Source organism: Psammomys obesus, unplaced genomic scaffold (assembly GCF_907164565.1).
Source record: "Psammomys obesus unplaced genomic scaffold, mPsaObe1.curated_primary_1811, whole genome shotgun sequence".
Lineage (NCBI taxonomy): Eukaryota > Metazoa > Chordata > Mammalia > Rodentia > Muridae > Psammomys > Psammomys obesus.
Window position 1 is genome coordinate 4,469,228 of NW_026594428.1, and position 21,078 is coordinate 4,490,305.

Below are 21,078 nucleotides of genomic sequence, written 5' to 3' on the forward strand. Positions count from 1 at the left end.
ATAAATGGGAAGGGCTACAGCTGGGATATTGTGAATAAATTGTAATTAATAAAAAAATAAACAAGAAAAATGTGCATACTGTTCCTAGGATAGCATCACTATTCATTCTTTTTCAGTTTCTCATAGGCCCTCATAACAAAAGCAAAGAGTGACTGCATGTATCTAAACACCATTCCTGTTTTCTCTTCTTCATATAATATACAGGGAGATGGAAGACTCTAGCTTGGTATATATATTATACTTTATACTCTGTGGCTTCCAGGGGAAAAGTGTCTCTAAAAGCTTTAGAAACCAATGAGCTTTTAATAAAAATTCTATTACCTCACTCTCCAAAACCCCTATAGCCCTGAAGCACTCCACTCTCTTCAACTTAATGTAGAGAAATAAAATTGAAGAAATATTTACATAAATTCCATCAATGAATGCCATGATCACTAGCCTACTTCTTTTAATTTCCTTTCATGTTTACTTGACCATAGCTATGTGTATGGAAAAAATTAAAGCAAAATCTTTGATATAATCTGATATCACTGTGAGGCTCACAAGGTGCATGAAAAGATGTTCCTTTTAGAATCTTGAAAACTCCCTGCCATAAAATCCAGTGTGGTATTTCTTTTTGGGTTTTGTATTCCCTGGTTTTTGTTAGTTTGTTCATTTTTTAGAGGACAAAGGGGTGTTATTCGGCTCTTCTTCCTTCCAGGAAATCTATCATTGCAAGAAGCCAGAGCACTAGCAGAGAATGCTGCTTACTGGTTCACTTACAGGCTTATGTTAAACTAGCTTTCAGGAACATCTGTCTAGGATGATGCCACCCACAGTCCTCCTACATCAATTATTAATTAAGGCAATTTTCCATACAGATGCCTACAGACTAATTTGATATATGCACAATCCCTAGAGGGATTGTGATGCTAGGCTAAATCAAGTTAGTAACTTAAGCCAACCAGGTTAGAAAGTTTGTTCCATTGTTTAACAGAAAAACTATTTTTTTTTCCTGCCTTAGAGAGAAACACCTCAACGTAAAAAAAGACTTTCTTTTGGGGCCTCCTGATACTGGGTTCGGTTCATTAATCCTCAATCCATCCTCTCACAACTACCATTTTAAAATCTTACCAGCAGAATTTGGAAAATTCTTTTTTGTTTTTTGGTCTTTTTAAATATTCTTTATTAATTACACTTTATTCACTTTGTATCCCCCTGTGGTTCCTTCCCTCCTCCTATCCCAATCCCACCCATCCTCTACCCTCTGCATGCATGCCCTTCCCCAAGTCCACTGATAAGGGAGGTCTTCTTTTCCTTCCTTCTGATCCTAGTCAATTAGGTCTCATCAGGAGTGGCTGTATTCTTCTTTGGCCTGGTAATGCTGCTTCCCCCTCAGGGGGAGGTAATTAAAGAGCAGGCCAATCAGTTCATGTCAGAGACAGTCCCTGTTCCTATTACAATGGAACCCACTTGGATACTGAACTGTCATGAGCTACATCTGTTCAGGGGTCTTAGGTTATCTCCATGCATGGTTCTTGGTTGTAGTATCAGTCTCAGGAAAGACCCCTGTGCTCAGATTTTTTGTTTCTGTTGCTCTCCTTGTGGAGTTCCTGTCCTCTCCAGATCTTACTGTTTCCCCCTTCTTTCCTAAGATTCCCTGCACTCTGCCCAAAGGTTGTCCATAAGTCTCAGCATCTGCATTGATAGTCTGCAGGGCAGAACCTTTCAGAGGTCCTCTGTGTCAGGTTCCTGACTTATTTCCTCTTTTCTCCTTCTTCTGATAATTCTTAATGGTTCAAGAAGAGACCTCAAATCTCCTGTATCATCTCAGGTTGTATCATAGTCACAAGTGTAATTGGCTTAATTTTTAGAAGAGATCTCTAGGACATATTTTTATAGTGATGAAACAATGATTTTTTATACTTTTTTTATGGTGCCCCACATCCTCAAAGCACTGCTTATAAATTATTTATTGTCTAACACCTAAATCCTTTATATTCACTTCTGCCCCCCACCCCACAGCTGCAAGAATTGTTCTGTTGTATACTTATCAGTCTAAATAAACTATGAATGATGCATTTAAAAGTCATTGTAGTAGTTTTGTGATATTTTTCATTGCTTTTCTCTCTCCTTTCCATTTCAATTTTTTTAATGGAGAATTGTTTCAGTGAGGTTTGTAAAGCTGATATGCATTCCTGTATCAAGAACATTTACAAAACAGCTCTGGAAAGAACAGCTACACAAAGTAGATTATTCTCCTTATTCTGCTAACCTACCACATCAGGTGTTTCTGCCTTTCCTCCTTTCAGTTCCCAGCCTCTACCAGAAGAATGAATGCATATTTACTCCTGAGCTTTCCCTTTTTTTTTTTTTTTTTTTTGTGTGTGTGTGTGTGTGTGTGTGTTGTTCTGATGCTTGATCTTCTTTATCTGGATATTGGATGCAAATTTGCCTCTTTGATTCAGGGCATCATTTTTTTTGTTGTTGTTGCAATGTTACTTTCTGGAGCAATTAGAGCATTATGCAAATGTTGACGACACCTGTGCATAATGTCATATTTGTCACATTCCTGATTTTTTAAAAATAAGTATAAAACATCCCAGTTGTTTATAAGAAAATGGAGCATAAAATTAGTGGTGTATGTTGGAGAATCTACTCAACAGTTTCTGAAATTCTAGATTAATATGTACACACACATACACACTGAAAGAGAGGCAGAGAGAGAGAATTTGTTAAACTAAAATAGTGTTTACTATAGTCCTCTTGGTTCACTAACAAAAATTCTTTAAAATATTCAGTCTGTTACAAATTAAATTGTGATCTTCACTTTCTATCCTCGGTCTTTAAACAGGTGTCAAATCAAACAATTATCAATATCTAAACACCTGTTAACTATTCTGGAATAGTGAAAGTTTTTATAAGAGAAATAGTATAATTAGTTTTCCTGAACTCCTTTTTATCCAGAAATATTTTTAAATATATCTTCTCACTTATTTTTACAATTATTTGATAAACTTTTATTTCTTATCTCTTTGATAATGAGTTAAACTTTATTTACATTATGGTAAGTATTTTGATATTTAATATATTTGCTTATTTTGAGTTACTTGAAAATAAATAGTGACCTGAAATTGAAAAGTGAAGATGTTCTATGCTTTTAAGGTGTTTTTTTCCTCAAAAATTCACATTTCTAATTTCTTCTCTCTCTCTCTGGTTTTCAAGACATGACTTTTCTGTTTAGTCTAGGCTGTCCTGAAACTCACGTTATAGAACAGATTAACCTTGAAATCACAGATCCTCAAGCCTCTGCTTCCCAAGTATAAAGGTGTCACCTGCCATCTTTCACATATTTCTAACTTCTGATGGCCAAGATGCTGTTGTAAGGAGGTCGGGTCTTTGGGAGGTGACTGGGTCATACAGATGAAAGTGTCTTGTGATATTTAGTAAGAATTTTCAACTTTATTGACTGAAGAGATATCAAGAAATTCAGTGAATTGCACTTGAGTGGTGTTTGTGAGGGTGTTTGTTGAAACAATTAGATCATGGGAGTTTGGATATAAGGGATAAATGGCTTCTTCCACTGATGGACATAGGTTAGCTAATGAAGAAGAGATGGAAAACAGAAGACAAGGAATAGTTAGAGAGCTATTAGCTGTAGAACTCTGTGAAAGCATAAGTTGATTGGGTCTCCTGAGTTGAAAAGTACTCTCCTATATACTCTGGCCAAGTACATTAACTTAAAACCCTAAAATGGTGAGCAAAGAAGTAATTCCTCTTTTTATTTTGTTGTCAGCCATAGTTCTTTTTCTTTTTTTCATGAAATTTCTAAGGTCTCACTAATTTAGGGTGTTGGTATTGAAGTGAAATTTCTCCTGTAACTATCTGGGTGTGTTGTTTAGAGCCTTTGAAAATAGGGAAGAATTTGAAAAGTTTTTGAGATGCAAGCTAGGACAAAATTTAGAAAATTAGAAACAATGCCTAGTGAGTGATGCCAGAGAATTTAAGAAAATCCAATAGAATATAGATAGTGAACTACTCTTGAGATTTCAAATGGGAACACATATTCTACAGGGAAATGGACTAAGCTATTTATATTACACTGTGTTAATGAACTTTTGCACATATTATTCAGGTCCTCAGGCTTTGTGGGAAGTTTCAAGGTGGAGTTAATTTTACTATAATCTCATTGAGACTACGGAATGGCTATAGTTATTTGGATACAGTAAAATTTACAATAATCATTAACTAAAAGGCAGAGTACCAAAGTTTCAAAATAGAGTTTTTCAGCTAACATGGGATATAAAGAAAATATGGCCAAGAAAAAGCTGCTGAAGATATTTGAGTTCCTTAGTAGAATCCAAGTGATTTATAACACCACAATGGGAAAGGGGCATTTCAGAATGCTGTCAAGTTCTACCCATGGCAGGCTCAAGGGTATGAAAAATCTATACTCAATTAAAAGTTATTCTCATTTAAAAGATATAGAGCTCTACAGTGAACTGCAAATATAGGTTTATGAAGAAAGTTGTATCCTACAATCCTATTCAATATGATTTCTTACCCCTATACTCAAAAAAGGATTGAACTATGTTCAAAAGGAATATAGCTAGCACTGGGCTGGACGCAGGCATGAATGTCCTGCTCACACTGGAAACACACAGAATCTAAAAGGTACAGATATGTGGCACCTTAGACTCAAACTTTAAAAGAAAACTGTGAAAACTAAGTATCAGAATCCCTGAGAAGGTAAGATGTGAAGCTGGGAAGAATCCAAAGACCGAATGAAAACTCTAGCACATTTAAAATGTGAGGAGCATGAAATGCCTGCCAAAGATAATGGAAGACAACGAGTAAATACAGCCAAGAGAGAGGCAGGCTGGACTAAAATAGTAATGGCATAGTGACAAGATTGGCTTAACCCACCCCATGCCACGCTGTGCTTCAAACGTTGGACATGTCCTGTGCTTGATTTTAGTTTTATCCTATTCCAACCGTTCCTTACTATTCTTCTGTGTAATCTGTCCCACCAATTGCACATTGGTGGTATGTACTTAGACTTTTAATGTTTTTTAGAGGCTTGTAGCTAATTTCTTCCAATAGTCTCAGAAAACTTTAAACTTGCACTTTTTAGCAATACTTGAAGTGTCAAGAATCTTAAGTATTTTGTCACAGTGATTAAAAAGATAGCACACACTCTCATGAATTAAATCAATGTTGCTTCAAGTCTCAAAAGAGAACCTTCTTTCTTTTTATACTTCATAGAAAAGCAGCAAGAGGACATAGACATGCTCAAGGAAGCAAACCCTCACAGGCAGTAAACAATCTGGCACAGTGGTTCTTGACAACTCAAGAATATCAGCTACTTTTCCATTACTGTTGTAAGACAATGATCCAAAATACAGATATAAAGAGATGATTTTCTCCTATATTGGTCATAATGTATGGCATGGCAGGAAGAAGGATTGATGGCTGAAAGAGGAAGCTGAGAAATCACATTTTCAACCACAATGGAGAAAGCCAAGTGGAAGTCAGGGCAAAGCTACCAACCCTCAGAGTTAGCACCAAGTGTCATATGTCCCCAGGCAAAGGGAGAACTCCCACAGGTGCCCTAACCACCAACAGAGGACCGAATACTTAATGATGTAAACGTTTTGAGAACATAAGTCATGCAAGCCACTACACCAAATCTAGAACTGAAACACATACCTTTCTTTTGTTTGGGAGCAAGCCAATCCATGGAACTCGATTAAAACAGAATAACAGACCAAACTAAAACAAGTTCTAGCCACATATTACCTGTCCTGAAACGTGCCTTAATTTAACTCTTTTGTGATAAGCATTTATCTCCCTGTCTCTTACATGAAAAAGGTGTTTTGAAACAAGGTCTATTTCCGTATACCCTTCGGCTTACAAACTTTATTTCATACAAACAATATGAGTGTATGAACATATCAGAAATATGCTACATTTCAAAGTGCCAAGCAATCCTTAATTTTTATTTGTGAATTTTTTAACCTCTATACATTGCCTACATGTAAAATATTAAACTAATCATCATAAAAAGTACAATAATCTAATTTAATTAAACTTCTCTGAGTTAAAAAGTTAAGGAATTTGGAAATTACTTTTAAATGTGCAGTACAGTAGCAGTTGTCCTATTTTCATTAGTTGTCATGTATCTTGCCATGTCCTTTATCTGCTAGTGAATTTACAAGGAACACAGCAGGTTGTGAATTTTTAATAGGCTTTCCTCAAGGAAAGGAAAGGTCAGTATTAACATAAAATTCTTCTTAAAGATTTGTGGCCAAATGTTTCACACCGGAAAACAGGTGTTGCTGCAGAGCTAAAGCCATAATAATCTCTCTTTTTTCTTTTCTTTTTAATCCTTTTCATTTCTTTTTCTTTGTGTGTGCGTGTGTGTGTGTGTGTAAAGAAAACTTCTATCTCACATAATAAAATAATGAAATATAAACACATATAATTTTTTTTCTTTGAAAGTTGATGCTCTAAGTTTTTGATCATATGAATAATTGACCCTAACTCCTCACACCATAAATAAATGATTCAGTTCAATTGAATTAAATAAATTTAAATATCGATGCCTAATATGTAAAAATGTACAAATGATGTGAAAGCAATAAATTATAAGAGACTAACTTGTATACAATCTCAGTAAAATAATTTGGTATGAGAAATAGTATTTTATCTCATGTATAAGGTCAATGGAAAGAAACAATACTGGGGAAAATGTAGAAAAGTTTTCCACATGAAGTGAACTAGTAAAGGCAGCTTCTTACAACCACCCTCTAGACTCAGTACAACTGCTGCAGGCATTAACTTATAGAATAACTTACAGTTATTCACACTGGACCCATACAAACCTGGCCCTGTCAACAATTAGTCATGGGCTAAGGGTACAATTATAGGCTCCCCTTTGCTAAAGTTCTATTGGCTACCTATAGACTCTGTGATGAGAAGTGTTTACCTACTGCTGAGTTTTCTGGGCTCTATAGGATATCCACAAAATCCTCAATCAAAGAGACAGTCCTAGATAAAACCAATAGGTCATAAACAAAATTAGTAAACTTGTAAAGGAGAGAGAGGGGTGTGGGGTGGAAAAGAATGACACAAAGAAAAGGGTGGGTGGGGAGCAAGAGTGGTCATTATGCATTATGAACTTATGTAAAACTGTTCAACAACAAATTATGATTGATTAAAAATGTGTCAAAGGAAACGAACAACAAAATCCTATTGTTGTGAAAGAAAATAATAGAAGACTTGGTTATGGGAAGACTAGATAAAAACTAATTAAATTTTGTTGATTTGTTTCTTTCTGAATCTAATGAAACCATTGACACTGAAATGCCAATTAGAAAATGCCTTTGCAACACATTAGTTTTGCCCATGAAAGGGGTTAATTACCCACGTTTTAGGAGAATTAAAAGTTCAGCTAAGCCAAAATAAACAGTCCCTTTTTGTTTTATTCAAGCATTTTGAAGTAATGTTTTATACCATAAGCTAGAATTAAGGACTTAATCACCCAAATTTTTATCTTTATTCCAGCGATAGTTATCAGTGTGTTCATTCTTCCCCACTGAAAGAAAAATAAATAAAGAAATTCACCAATAATATAAAACCTAATAGTTGAGTAAAAACGTATTCTATGCGTATCTTCTAAACATGTATAGTGCTACATTTATAGCTGCCAATTGCTTCTCTTAATTATATTCCTGTTTTCTTGTTAGACATAGTAGATTTCTTTTCATTTTCAGATCCTTAAAACCACAGTCTGACCTGCACCCCTCCCCTCCTTTAGTTTGCTGCTACCATGTTCAATTTCCTAATCCAACAGAAACTTCCATACTATGTAGTCCAATTACAAGATTTAATTTTCACTCTCTGTAGTCCAAGGGAAGGTATAAATCCAGCTTTATAAAAATCCAAAACCCACTGTCTAAATGTATAATCTGAAAATCTTTTCTTTTGCACGCTTCACTGATTAGAGTAGCAGAACCACTTTGTGTTTTTTTATTAATTAATTAACTTATGTATTACAATTTCTTCACATTGTATTGCATCTGTAGCTCTCTCTCTTATCCCCTCCCAATCCCACCCTCTCTCCCTCTCCCTTTCCCCTGCTCCTCCCCCAGTCCACTGAGAGAAGAGGTTCTCCTCCCCTACCATCTGACCCTAGCCTATCAGGTCTCCTCAGGATTGGTTGCATTATCTTCCTCTGTGGCCTGGTAAGGCTGCACCCCTCCCAGAGAGGGGTATCTAACAGCTAGACACAGAATTCATGCCAGAGACATCCTCTGATCACCTTAATTGGGAACCCACTTGGAGACAGAGCTGCTATGGGCTACATCTGAGAGGAGTTCTAGGTTCTCTCCATGCATGGTCCTTAATTGGAGCATCCGGTCTCTGCAAAGACCCCTGGGTCCAGATTTTTTTGGCTCTGTTGCTCTCTTTGTGGAGCTCCTGTCCCCTCCAGGTCTTTCTATCTCCCCATTCTTCCATAAGATTCTCTGCACTCTGCCTAAAGTTTGGCTATGAGTCTCAGCATCTGCTTTAATACCCTGCCTGGTAGAGTCTTTCATAGACCCTCTGTAGTAGGCTCCTGTCCTGATCCCTGTTTTTTCCTGCTTCTGATGTCTATCCCTTTTGCCTTTCAAAATTGGGATTGAGCAACTACCGTAGGCTCCTCCTTCTTACTTAGCTTCTTTAGGTATACAGATTTTAGTATGGTACATGTCCAATATCCACTTTTAAGTGAGTATATGCTATTTGTGTCTTTCTACTTTTGGGTTACCTCACTCAAGATGATCTTTTCTAGTTCTCACCATTTGCCTAAAAATGTTATGGTGTATTCCAGTGTGTAAATATATGACAATTTGTGTATCCATTCCTCTGTTGAGGGACATCTAGGTTGTTTCCAGATTCTGACTATTATGAATAAAGTTGCTATGAACATGGTTGAACAAATACCCTTGTTGTGTACTTGAGCATATTTTGGATATATGCCTAGGAGTGGTATAGCTGGATCTTGAAAGACACTATTCCTAATTGTCTGAGAAAACTCCACATTGATTTCCAAAGTGGTTGTACAAGTTTACATTCCTACCAGCAATGGAAGAGGATTTCCTTCTCCACATCCTCTCCAGCATGAGTCATCCATTGAGTTTTTGATCTTAGCCATTCTGATGGGTGTAAGATGAAATTTCAGGCTCCTTTTTTTTTTTTTTATTTTTCATTTCCCTGATGACTAAGGACATTGAACATCTCTTTAAGTATTTTTTTGCCATTCAATATTCCTCTATTGAAAATTCTGTTTAGCTCTGCACCCAATTTTTTAATTGGATTATTCGGTTTGTTGGTGTTTAATTTCTTGAGTTATTTATATATTCTGGATATTAGCCCTGTGTCAGATAAAGGGTTGGTGAAGTTCCTTTCCCAGTTTGTAGGCTGTTGTTTTATTCTGATGACAGTGTCCTTTGCTTTACAGAAGATTTTCAGTTTCATGAGGTCCCATTTATTGATTGTTAACCTTAGAGCCTGTACTGTTGGTGTTCTGGTCAGGAAGTTGTCTCCTGTGTCAAGGAGTTCAAAGCTCTTCCACATATTTTCTTTTATTAGGTTTATTGTGTCTTGTTTTATGTTGATGTCTTTGATCCACTTGGACTTTACTTTTGTGCAGGGTGATAAATACGGATCTATTTGCATTTTTGTTTTTACAAGTAGACATCCAGTTAGCCCAGGACCATTTGTTTAAGAAACTATCTTTTTTTCCATTGTATCGGTTTGGCTTCTTTGTCGAACATCAAGTATCTGTAGTTGTGTGGGTTTATTTCTGGGTCTTCTATTTGATTCCATTGATCCACCATTCTGTTTTTATGCCAGTACCATACAGGTTTTTTGTTTGTTTGTTTACTGTTGCTTTGTAGTACAGCTTGAGATGAGGAACAGAGATACCTCCAGATTATCTGTTAATCTGGAGGATTGTTTTAGCAATTCTAGGTTTTTTTGTTTTTCCATATGAAATTGAGAATTGAGCAGAACCACTTTAAATCATGAACTTCTTGCCTTGTATGTATCTACGCCTCAGATATATGCTGCATATTCACCTACTGTTCTAAGATACAAACTTTGCAGAAGTTAGAATTTCTTCAGTTTGAAAATTGTATTCAGTACAGTTTCAGTATGGTAACTTAGATATTACACGTTTAATAGATCCGCACTCACTCCTGTGAATTGTTTAGGGTGTTCTCCGTGTACTTCTTTTGCATGTCTCCTTTGGGTCTTCCGTAGAACATAGCTAGACTTTTTCATTTGCTTATAAAAGTACCTGATTATAAGGAAAATTCAAATTAAAATAATTGAATTGAAAGCTAATAAAACTAAAATTGTCTATTGTGAACCACAGTGCTGTGTGGTCTGGTGATTGATAACACCAATAACATTTGGTTGTTGTTTCTCAGACTAAATGAGAAATCTGTAATGCTTATAGCTGCCACTGGGAAGGTGACCACAATGTTGCAAATGCATGTAATTGGAGAGTTCCTGAGCAACCGGGTACATTTTTGGATACTAATAACCATCAATCTCTTGACTTCTTGAGAGTGATTCCTGGACTACACACTCATATATGACTTCTGAGGGTTTCTTGTTTAATAACAGATACTTCCTGGGCTTACTCTTCTCATGGTTTTTTCCAAGTAGCTACACATGCAGTAAAAGTATCCCATTTTGGGACGAGTCAGATGACATCAAAGATGTGGTTACTATGTAAGCATGACCTACAAGACACCATCACCCTTCAAGAAATTAACCTCCTTCTCCTGTTAGCTGTGCACAGATCTTCAGTTAATGGTCGGGGCCTCTGAACCACTTCCATTTCCACTTTATTCTATCAAATGGCTTGATCTTGTGCAGGTTTTGCAAAGTCAACCACAGCTTCTGTAAGTTTTTGAGTGTGTTATACCCAGTTCCCGAGCCCCCAAAAGATCTACAGGAATCTACTCCGTTGCAAAACACATGAGGGTCTTTTTATTGTAAATTACAAGCTGTAGCTTGGGCCTACACAGCTCCACCGCCGAAGTGGTGGGAGCTGAGTGCGCATGCCCAGGTTAGTTGGGTGATTTATAGATTCTGGTCCCTCCCAGCATACCCAAGGCAGGGGCAATTCCTGCCTGGCAAGCATCTATTGGTCAAAATGCTACATTTTGAATCGATTGGCTATAGGAAGGTTCCCAGGCCATTAATGACCAGGTGTCCCTCCCTAGGGGGATGGTCCAGTTTCCTAGCAACCGTATCTCTAGTGGGTGGGGAAAGAATGCAGCGAGGTAGCTCTCCCCTCAGGGCATTACTAACTACTTTACCGCACCTACTTACTCTAGGTTTTAAGGATAGCTGTCACTTTGGTCTCTCAAGTGCAATGATCCTACTATTTCTAGAAGACACTGTTTTCCTCTGGCGCCCTCTGGCCTCTTACTACCTCACCCTTCTTCTGTGATGGCCATTCATCTTTGGAGAGAGGGTATTAAACAATATCTTATTTGTGTCTAAGCCCTCAAGCATCACTAATTTTCTGAAGTTTGCTGAGTTCCGAGTTTCTTTGTTAACCACCATCCGCTGCAAAAAGACTGATTTTTTTCAGGTGAAGTCTGAGAGTTTCACTAATCTGTGAGGAGAAAGAAGTGAATTTAGTGGACAACTTAATACCGTGTCCATTTACAAAATAAAATAGTAGGTTCAACCCTGGGCCTCTGAGCACACTAATAGTAGGTGTTTGTCCAGATCTGCCGTATTGGGCATGTGTTTCCTTCTTAAATACGAGTCATGCACTACTGCATCCATGGGCACAATCTTGCCATTCTGGGAATTAGTTCAGCAGAGTAGGCTCACAGCTTTGCAAGAGTTTCGACTCTGCTCCATTTCAGAAGGTGCTGTGCAGCCTAGTGTGCAAGCTACTGCTGCCGAACTGTCGGCCTAGCAACTCCTATGCTGTGGAAAACTCTGCCTCAACGGATTTTTAAAGACATTCCTTTTTTTAGATCTATTATTTATTTTTTCAATTTTATTTATAGCAATTCATTTACTTTGTATCATGCACAGCACTGTCCAGTATTATGAGAGCTAGCCAACAGGGAAGAAGCTTCAGGACCAGCTTGATTTCTCCATGTCCAGAGACAATGTGTGTGGTGTCTTCAGCAACAGCTCTTACCATCAAGTTATCTTGAGTATCTAATAGCAGCATAAATATATTTTCTTGCCTTGGGAGTCTCTAGACACTTCTGACAAAGAACTTGAAGGGAGTTATCACAAACCTGGCACTGGGTTTTTTATTTGGCAACCTGTGACTTCTGGAATGAACAAAATTTCCTGGCATAGGGAAACTCTAATTAAACACTTTTATATGAATATACACATGTATGAATCTTTCTTAATAGTGTTTTCATATTGCTTAAAAAAAAAATCCTGGGGAGTGGGTAGCTATTCTTTCCCAACCTCTTCTCTACCTTAGTCTCCCACTGAGAGGACCTGACTAACTGCATTTTGAGACTGGGCCCAAAGCTAGGCTAAAGTTATTGCCACCTTTCCCCATTTCTTGCTTGAGGAGTTCCTGGAAAACAAAAACACAGGAGATGAGCAACCAATCAGCAACTGACCTAACATCTGGCCTGGGGCTATATGAGGTAACCATTCCAACAAATCCTGATAACATTTACATAACTGAGACTGGAACTCACCTAGCTGGCTTTAAAAAGAGCCTGTGAGATCCTCCCAGGGTCACCATTTTGTATGAATGGTTGATCCCTGAATGCTAGTTGTCTCTGCAGAATAAACACTCTTTGTTTTTATATACTATTTGAGTTTGTGGTCTTCCTTCAGCGAGTCTCAGAGCCTTACACAATTTCTTTCCCCAGTTAAAATTCCTTCCCCATTTTTCACTCTCCCTTGCATATGAAGTTTGTAGTCAAATATTAAGAAAGCAAAAAGAGTAGGTATATTATTAAGTAAAATTAAAAAAAAAAATCATTTCACCGACCCGCGGTGCTTCAATGGGGTTCCTAAGGTGGAGAGATTGGAAGGAATGGGGGGAAAAGGAACAAGAGACGCAGGAATGAAAGCCAAGTCTGTTCATCTGATCAAGGTTTCTGTTTATTAGAAATTTTTACCCAACTTATATAGGGAGAAGGCAGGAAAGGGGGGAAGGTTAATTTACTGCTGCAGGAGATAGGAAGAGTGCTTTCATGGGTTAAATATTGCACCTGCAAGATGCTGTAAGGATGTTTTCTTAAGCTATCTCACGGATGCTCTAAAACTAACAGACAGATGTTCTCACAATCTATCACCTATGATTTGGGGTCCTAGGTAACTCTTCAACTAAATAGCTTTAGGTCTCCACTAAATGACCTTTGCTCACTACTTGACTTTGGCTTTAGTAAATAGTTTTGTCTCCACTAGATAGCTTTGGCTCACTGTTTGACTTTGGCTTCAGTAGATAGCTTTGGCTCCCGGCAAATCATTTTCTTGTAAATGCTAAAATTGTAATCATGGCATATACAATACCAATGGCGCAATGGTACAACTGAAGACATAGTTCTAATCATAGATACTTCAAAATAATTTATATTCTTGATATGAACACGTTTCTTCTGCAGCCTAAGAATCCCATGAGAAGGGCTTTGGATTAGTGTGTTATCCTTTGTACTGCTACATTATCTGGAAGGTACTTAAGACCCATTATTTCCCAGGACTCAACAACCTAGAGTTCATTTGTTAGCCCTGGAAGGATTTCCAGTTCAGTCTCTCTCAAAGCCTGAACTTACTGAGCCGTGCATCGCCAAACCTAGCTGGCTTCTTTTAAGGATACCTTTGAAAAACATTTCAGGAAGAATTCTTCCTGCGAAATTTCTGGGTCTACAATTCAGCTGTAGTAACATGCAAAATAGGCTGATATGTGCACATGATCCCAAGTGTGATGAAATTATTTCTGAAAGGCTTGGTGTGCTTCTGCTATAGGCACAGTAAAGGTAGTCATAGTCTTGCCCTTTGCAGATTTTCAGAAGACAGTTTGACAAGGTACAGGGTTAGAACATATTTTATTTTATAATTCATTTTATTTATTGTTTAGTGTGTATGTACCTGTGTTACATAGATAGATATCTATACTCTGTTCTGAAACCTAAAATATATTTGTAAGGTAGTTGGTATTTTTTATATGAAATCAAACATTATGTTTATTATTGCTACATTTGGAGTCTATCTTACATGTGTTTGAAAGACTCAAACATCCTAAGATGTTAGTAATTACAAAGAACAAATGTAACCAATAATAAGTTGATAGGAGCTCAATTTCCTGTACAAAATGAGAACCTTGCATTTCCAGATAGAAATGAAAGTATGATGTTTACACCCTCATGATTGATGTCTTTATCAAACTTTATTTGTTCCTAAAAATGATTATTTACCAAGCAGGGAAAGGACCTTATTTTAACTTTGGATTATATATATAATATATATATAATATATAATATAATATATATATATATTATATTTATTCTTTTTAGAATAAAAATAATCACAATGCTACATGAAAAGCTTTTGCTGGTGCTTGAGAATGATAAATTTACTCAGTTTTGATTTGTAGAACTGAGAATACTGACCCCATTATTTTTGGTGGTATTAGAAGGACTGTCCCTGTATTCTTTACCCCTGTGCTTCTTTAGACATTATCATGGAAATGCTCATTTTTATTTCTTCTAGCTCCACTCAGACCAAGATAAAGGAGATGGATCGCTCAAATATATTTTATCTGGAGATGGAGCTGGTACTCTTTTTATTATTGATGAAAAAACAGGTGATATTCATGCCACACGAAGAATTGATAGGGAGGAAAAGGCCTTTTATACTCTACGTGCACAAGCTATTAACAGAAGAACTCTGAGGCCTGTAGAACCAGAGTCGGAATTTGTGATCAAAATCCATGATATCAATGACAATGAGCCCACATTCCCAGAAGAAGTTTATACAGCTAGTGTTCCCGAAATGTCCGTTGTAGGTAAGTGCGTTTACAATATTTATGACATATGAAAACTATAAAAGTAATTTCAAATAATCCTTGCAATGTTGTGTTTAATTAATTTAGATCACCTTTTTCATTTTGACCCATAATGCTTATATATTTTGTAAGAAAAATGAGTGAGAAAAATATATTAATGCATTTTACATGTCTCGTGGACTTGCAGATCTTCACTCCATACTCAGGTAGACCTCCACAATAATCCAGAAAATACCTCTAAGTTTCAGTAGAGAAGAATGCAATGAAACTTGTCATTTGGACTTTAGTGGCAAGCATGTAAGATCCGGAAGTCAAATGTCTTAGGATTATGCTTCTTTCTGTCCACAGGGTACCAGATCCTTGGCCCCTTACAGATACTGAATATTTAGTTCCTTAAGTGACATAGTATATGCATATGACTGATGCATATTTAAATAATCATCAGATTATTCCTGAAACCTAATAATACAAAATATTTCAATAGTTATTATACAGTTTCATGTTCAGAAAACAAGAAAAAATGTCTATACATGTTTAACAAGACCATACTTTAGAATTTTTGAGTTCTCTAACAGAAAAGCTGCAGGAATAGATCATTAGAGAGTTAGTTCGTGCTATAGACCAGGAAGTGGTATAGCCGGCACACCAGGAATAAGACATTGTTTCTCTCAGATTATTTATATGTTCAAATGAAAGTCTTGATTAGCTCCAATTTTCTTAAATATTGAAAGAACCTTTTAATATATACATATTAAAAACTGCTGTAAATTTTTCATATTTAAATAACACCACTGTAAACTCATATTCATATAATATTAGAGAATAATAATATTTGACTGTGAAATATATATTTTAAAAGATAAAATTGTAATGTCTAAGAAAATGGAATGTATTTTAACATTAATAAATATCACATATTGATGAGAAAAATGTAAATACTTGATTTTTATTGAATACTTAATGTATTCAAACTTCAGGAAAGCCTGATAACATTTTTAGAGTGAGATGTACTTGGGTTTCATAAAATCAAATTTTCCATATATATATAAATTTGTTTAAACTAAAAAGGTATCTTTTTAAATAGTAACCTTCGGTATTTTAAAAGTAAGTTATCAGAAGTAAGCAAATTGTTATATTTCTCAAAACAATTTTCTTGGGATGTTTTTTGCAGTTTTCTAAACCCCAAGGAACTTTGGATGATCACTAAGAACAAATCCTTATAGATATTATGAACCCTTTCAGACAGATCTGGGAATGTGGGGTCACCTTAGATTGTTTCTAAATTTAGATTTCAATCTATTCATAAAATTGTATTCTAGAGCAGTTGTTAATTATTTTTTAAAGTTAATTAGTGCAGAGGGAGAAAGAATATACTTACTCCTTTGAGATTCAGATGTTCCCTTTACAGGAAAGAAGTCTATTTGAAATTTTATTTTAATATCAGGCTTCAAATTTGTAAAGGGACCATGCTTGCAACAGTATCTGTTTTGTGCATAAGCATATACCTTTTGCTTCAATAGCACATTTTAAGTTGAACTTAGGATTCGTTTGCAACACTGTAAACATTTATCTATACCTATCATTCAACTGTATTAATAATTTGGTAAAGTGGTCATTTTTAAAGCCCCAAATCACGCAAGTCTTCAATGAAAACAAGTACGTTTGCTCCTCCTTCTGGTGCTGTGCAGAACTAAGCTGAATTTGGATACTTCAGGTACTTCTGTGGTGCAAGTCACAGCTTCAGATGCCGATGACCCTTCATATGGAAACAGTGCCAGAGTCATTTACAGCATACTGCAAGGGCAGCCTTATTTCTCTGTGGAGCCAGAAACAGGTCAGGCACGATGTGTTGATGTTTGCTGATGTTACCATATTTGTGGTCTTTGCAAGTATAAATGGGAGAACAAAATAAAACCTAAGGATTAACACACTCAAAAGAGTGACAGTGCCACTCTGTATATTTTTTTATGTATGTGTGTTCATGTGTGTAAGAACATATGTATACATCTATGCAGATATATAGAGTCCAGAATGGGACATAAAGTATAATTTTTAATAGACATAAATGCTGTTTTTAAAGACAATGTCTTCCACTGAACTGAACCTCAATAGTTTTTCCAAAGAACATGGACAGAAGATCCCAGAAATTTCCTGGGGTTTTCCCCACTCCTTGAGTTGGGTTGACAAGACCTTGCTGTCATGATTTGGGAGCTTAGGATTAAAATCATGTCTTCATGTATGTATGCAAAGCACTTCACTGACTGAGACTTATGCCCAGCCTATAACTGTGTATTTAAAAATTCAAAGTAAATAAATGATTGAACTAATACTAATGTGACTGCTTGGGATATATATATGCACATATATGCATATGCACTATAATGATCTAAACTCATATATATATAATAAAATATAATTTTATTATATATTATATATATAACATTATATATAATATATATTATAATTATATATAATATTTATATATTATAAATTATAATTTATAATTATAATATATAATTTTATTATATTATTATATAATAATATATTATATAATATATAATATATAATAATATATAAAATATATAATATATGAGTTTATAATGATCTAAACTCATATATATATATATGAGTTTAGATCATCATAGTGCATATGCACTACTAGAGGATAGCAAACAAAACAAATTTTAAAGACTTGCATAAAATTAGTTTTATAATTATGTATATGTGTGTGTATATATATACATATGTATCATCAATGTGATACTTGGTTAATTTGAACGTTACTACACATTAGGATGACACAGAATTTGTATTTCCTAAAGGTATCATCAGGACAGCTCTGCCAAACATGAACAGAGAGAACAGGGAACAGTACCAGGTGGTCATTCAAGCCAAGGACATGGGTGGCCAGATGGGTGGACTGTCCGGAACCACCACAGTGAACATCACGCTGACAGATGTCAATGACAACCCACCTCGCTTTCCTCAGAGTAAGTGCCCTTTACCGATCATTCTGTAGAGCATGAGACATCCTGCATGAAAGCAGACTGAACAGACTGCCAATTTGCTAATAAAAATAAGTAATAGCTTACTGCTAAACTGCCAATAAGGGTAAAATTAATTTAGGAACATCTCTTACAGACATGGCAACTGTGTATCACAACTATTCCCCCTCTCTCTCCCATAAACACACACACACACACACACACACACACACACACACACACACACACGTTTAACACTTACCTAATAAGTGTTTAATACAGTAAAAGGAATATGTTCATGTCATAAGCCTAATAATTTATAATGAACATTTTTATTTCCTTAGATAGTAATAAGGAGGGTACTACATTGATAAAATTTTAGTAGAACATCTAATAATAATGACTCTCCTATAAACATCAATATAGTCAGAACTCTGGGAAATAATGTAAATTACATTTTCTATCATTATGTGTGGAAAGACAGACATCCTGATATATTAAAAATACTTGGTCCAAATATGGAGAAATGAATCTTCAATTAATTCTTCAAATTTCCAGACTCAATTAAGATTCAGTCAAGGGCCATTATTTTCTGACTATATAATGACTGTATAGCACATCTCTTTTTACTCTCTTCTTACAAAAACCTGGCATGTTGTATGTGTACAACACAGACATGATGACAGTGATGCTACTGAACCCTTAGACTCTACCAGTTTTCTATCTTCATTAGGTCTTCAAAACAGAATTTAGAGTTGTAATAAATCAAGCACAAAGAAGCACATTCTATTGTGATCTCTATTCTTTCTTATTATCATTAATTTTAAAAAGATTGCAAATATAATTACATTATTGATCCCTTTCACTCCTCTGCACTTCTGTCGTGCCCAACAGCCCTTAAATTGAAGGCCTCCTGATTTTTAACCACTGTCTGTCTTTACAAATACATAAAAAGTAATCAGCATACAGTACAAATACAACCTTCTGAATCCATTCACTGTTACCTGAATAGATACACACACACACACACACACACATATATATATATGTTTCTATACATATATGTATGTTTCTATACATTCTGTAATATATATGATGTCTAATGATCTCTATTCTTAATTTTTGTCAGTGTCTAGATATCAGTATCAAAGTTGATCATGTTTAATTTCAGCTTCAATCTCTACATTATAAAAATAAAATTTGAATTACAAAGAGTTTTTATGTTCCTTGCAACTTTCTACAAGAGGATTACTTGGAATGAATTATTATATTACAATATGTTTTTATCCTTTTCTAAGAAGAGTCCTAATTCTTTCTGTTATTGACCTACATTTTCTTCTCAGTAGTGTATGATTGCATTAATTTATTCAAAATTATGTGTGTAGAAGGATTATAAAATCATAATCATTTCAACATGCTTGCCATATATCTGTAAGAATTATAAATGTATTTATAATATGCATTAAATGTATATTGTATATATGTATATAACATATGTGTGTATGTTTATATTATACATATAATTATTTTTTAGGGATTTAATTTTCATACCGATTAGAGTGGGTGTTTTGGAAGTGTTATATTTTTTTTTGTTTCGTTTTGTTTGTTTTTATCCCTAAACATGTGGAAAAAGACATCTGTGTACACACTTTCAAATAGTCATATTTCACCTTAAGATTGTGTTATTCATCAAGGAAGATGAAACTGGAAGTTAGCCTTAAGATTTCAGTGAACATTTTAATAATAGACACACAATTTAATAATTACATTGTATTACATTTAAATTTCACATTTCACAAATATTCAAGTTTTATCTTGAGTCTCTTGTCAAGAGAACCAACATGTAATGCGGAGGAGATGGCCCGGCCATTAGGCACATTTGTTGCTCTGACAGAGGAACTGGACTTATTTACCAGCTCCCACACAGTGGCTTGCAACAATTCATGATTCCAGTCTCAAGGGAACTGATGCCCTCTTCTAGCCATGCATGTGTTACCACACATGGAAGGAAACTAAACCTCACACACATAGAGTAAAATAAATAAATTCAAGAAAGTGAACATACAAATTGAGGGCAATGAATCACCTTTAATAAGTTTCATAGTTTAAAATGAATAACACCACTGTAATAAGATACCTTTACCAGTAGCATGTGTCATTTTGGAGTAATATTAAAGTTCTCAGTAATTTTAAATAAAATTTGTTGAATGATACATTCAATAAATAAGTGAAAGGTTCTACTTGAATGAAAAAAATAGATATTTCTCAAGCAAATAACGATTAATGAACTCTTGTTTATTTCATTGTGTTTCCTGAAAGTCCTTCATTTAATAAACATTTATTTACCTTTATTCATTTGAAATTCACAACAGGCACGTTAGGCTTACTACACAAAATATAATTCAGTAAAATATTAATAGATATTAATAGATATTATATTAATATAAATATTATAAATATTTAATGTAATATATGTTATATAATATTTTAAAATAATATAAAATATTTATAGATATTAATAGAAATAGAAAAAAGCTGCATACACTTAATTATCTAATTTTTTAATTAAATTTTTATTTTTTATATTAAATACAGTTTATTTACTTTGCATCCCAGCTGAAGACTCCTCCCACATTCCCTCCCAATCTCACCCTCCCTCCCTCATCTCCTCCCTGCCCCTCCCCAAGTCCACTGATAGGGGAGGTCCTCCTCCCCTTCCATCTGACCCTAGCTTATCAGGTCTCATCAGGACTGTCTGCAAAGTCCTCCTCTGTGGCCTAGCAAGGGTGCTCCTCCTTCGGAGGGGGGGCGGGGGGAGAAAGGTCAATGAGCCAGCCACTGACTTAACATCTTACATATTGACCTGCTTTATTGGATCATAATAACTAAGCATTACAGTCTCCATTTAGTAGTTGAGCCAAGGTTAAATATACATTCATACCACACAGTTAGTTGCAACATAGAAGTGCTGATCTGAGCATGCAACTCTTCACATATCACACAACAAATTTTGAAGTCTTTTAATGTACCCCTTAACCTACCTTGTTATTT

General features: G+C 35.3%; 1 protein-coding gene across 2 annotated transcripts in view; it reads left to right on the plus strand.

The window, feature by feature from the left end:
- Positions 1-21,078, plus strand: part of LOC129685486 (cadherin-10) — a 227,940-nt gene that overhangs the window by 158,439 nt on the left and 48,423 nt on the right. For both annotated transcript variants that reach the window (XM_055619022.1, XM_055619021.1), the window contains exons 3-5: positions 14,749-15,043; positions 16,758-16,877; positions 17,866-18,033. In XM_055619022.1, coding sequence (XP_055474997.1) covers positions 14,749-15,043; positions 16,758-16,877; positions 17,866-18,033 — 583 coding nt within the window. The remainder of the gene's footprint in view (positions 1-14,748; positions 15,044-16,757; positions 16,878-17,865; positions 18,034-21,078) is intronic.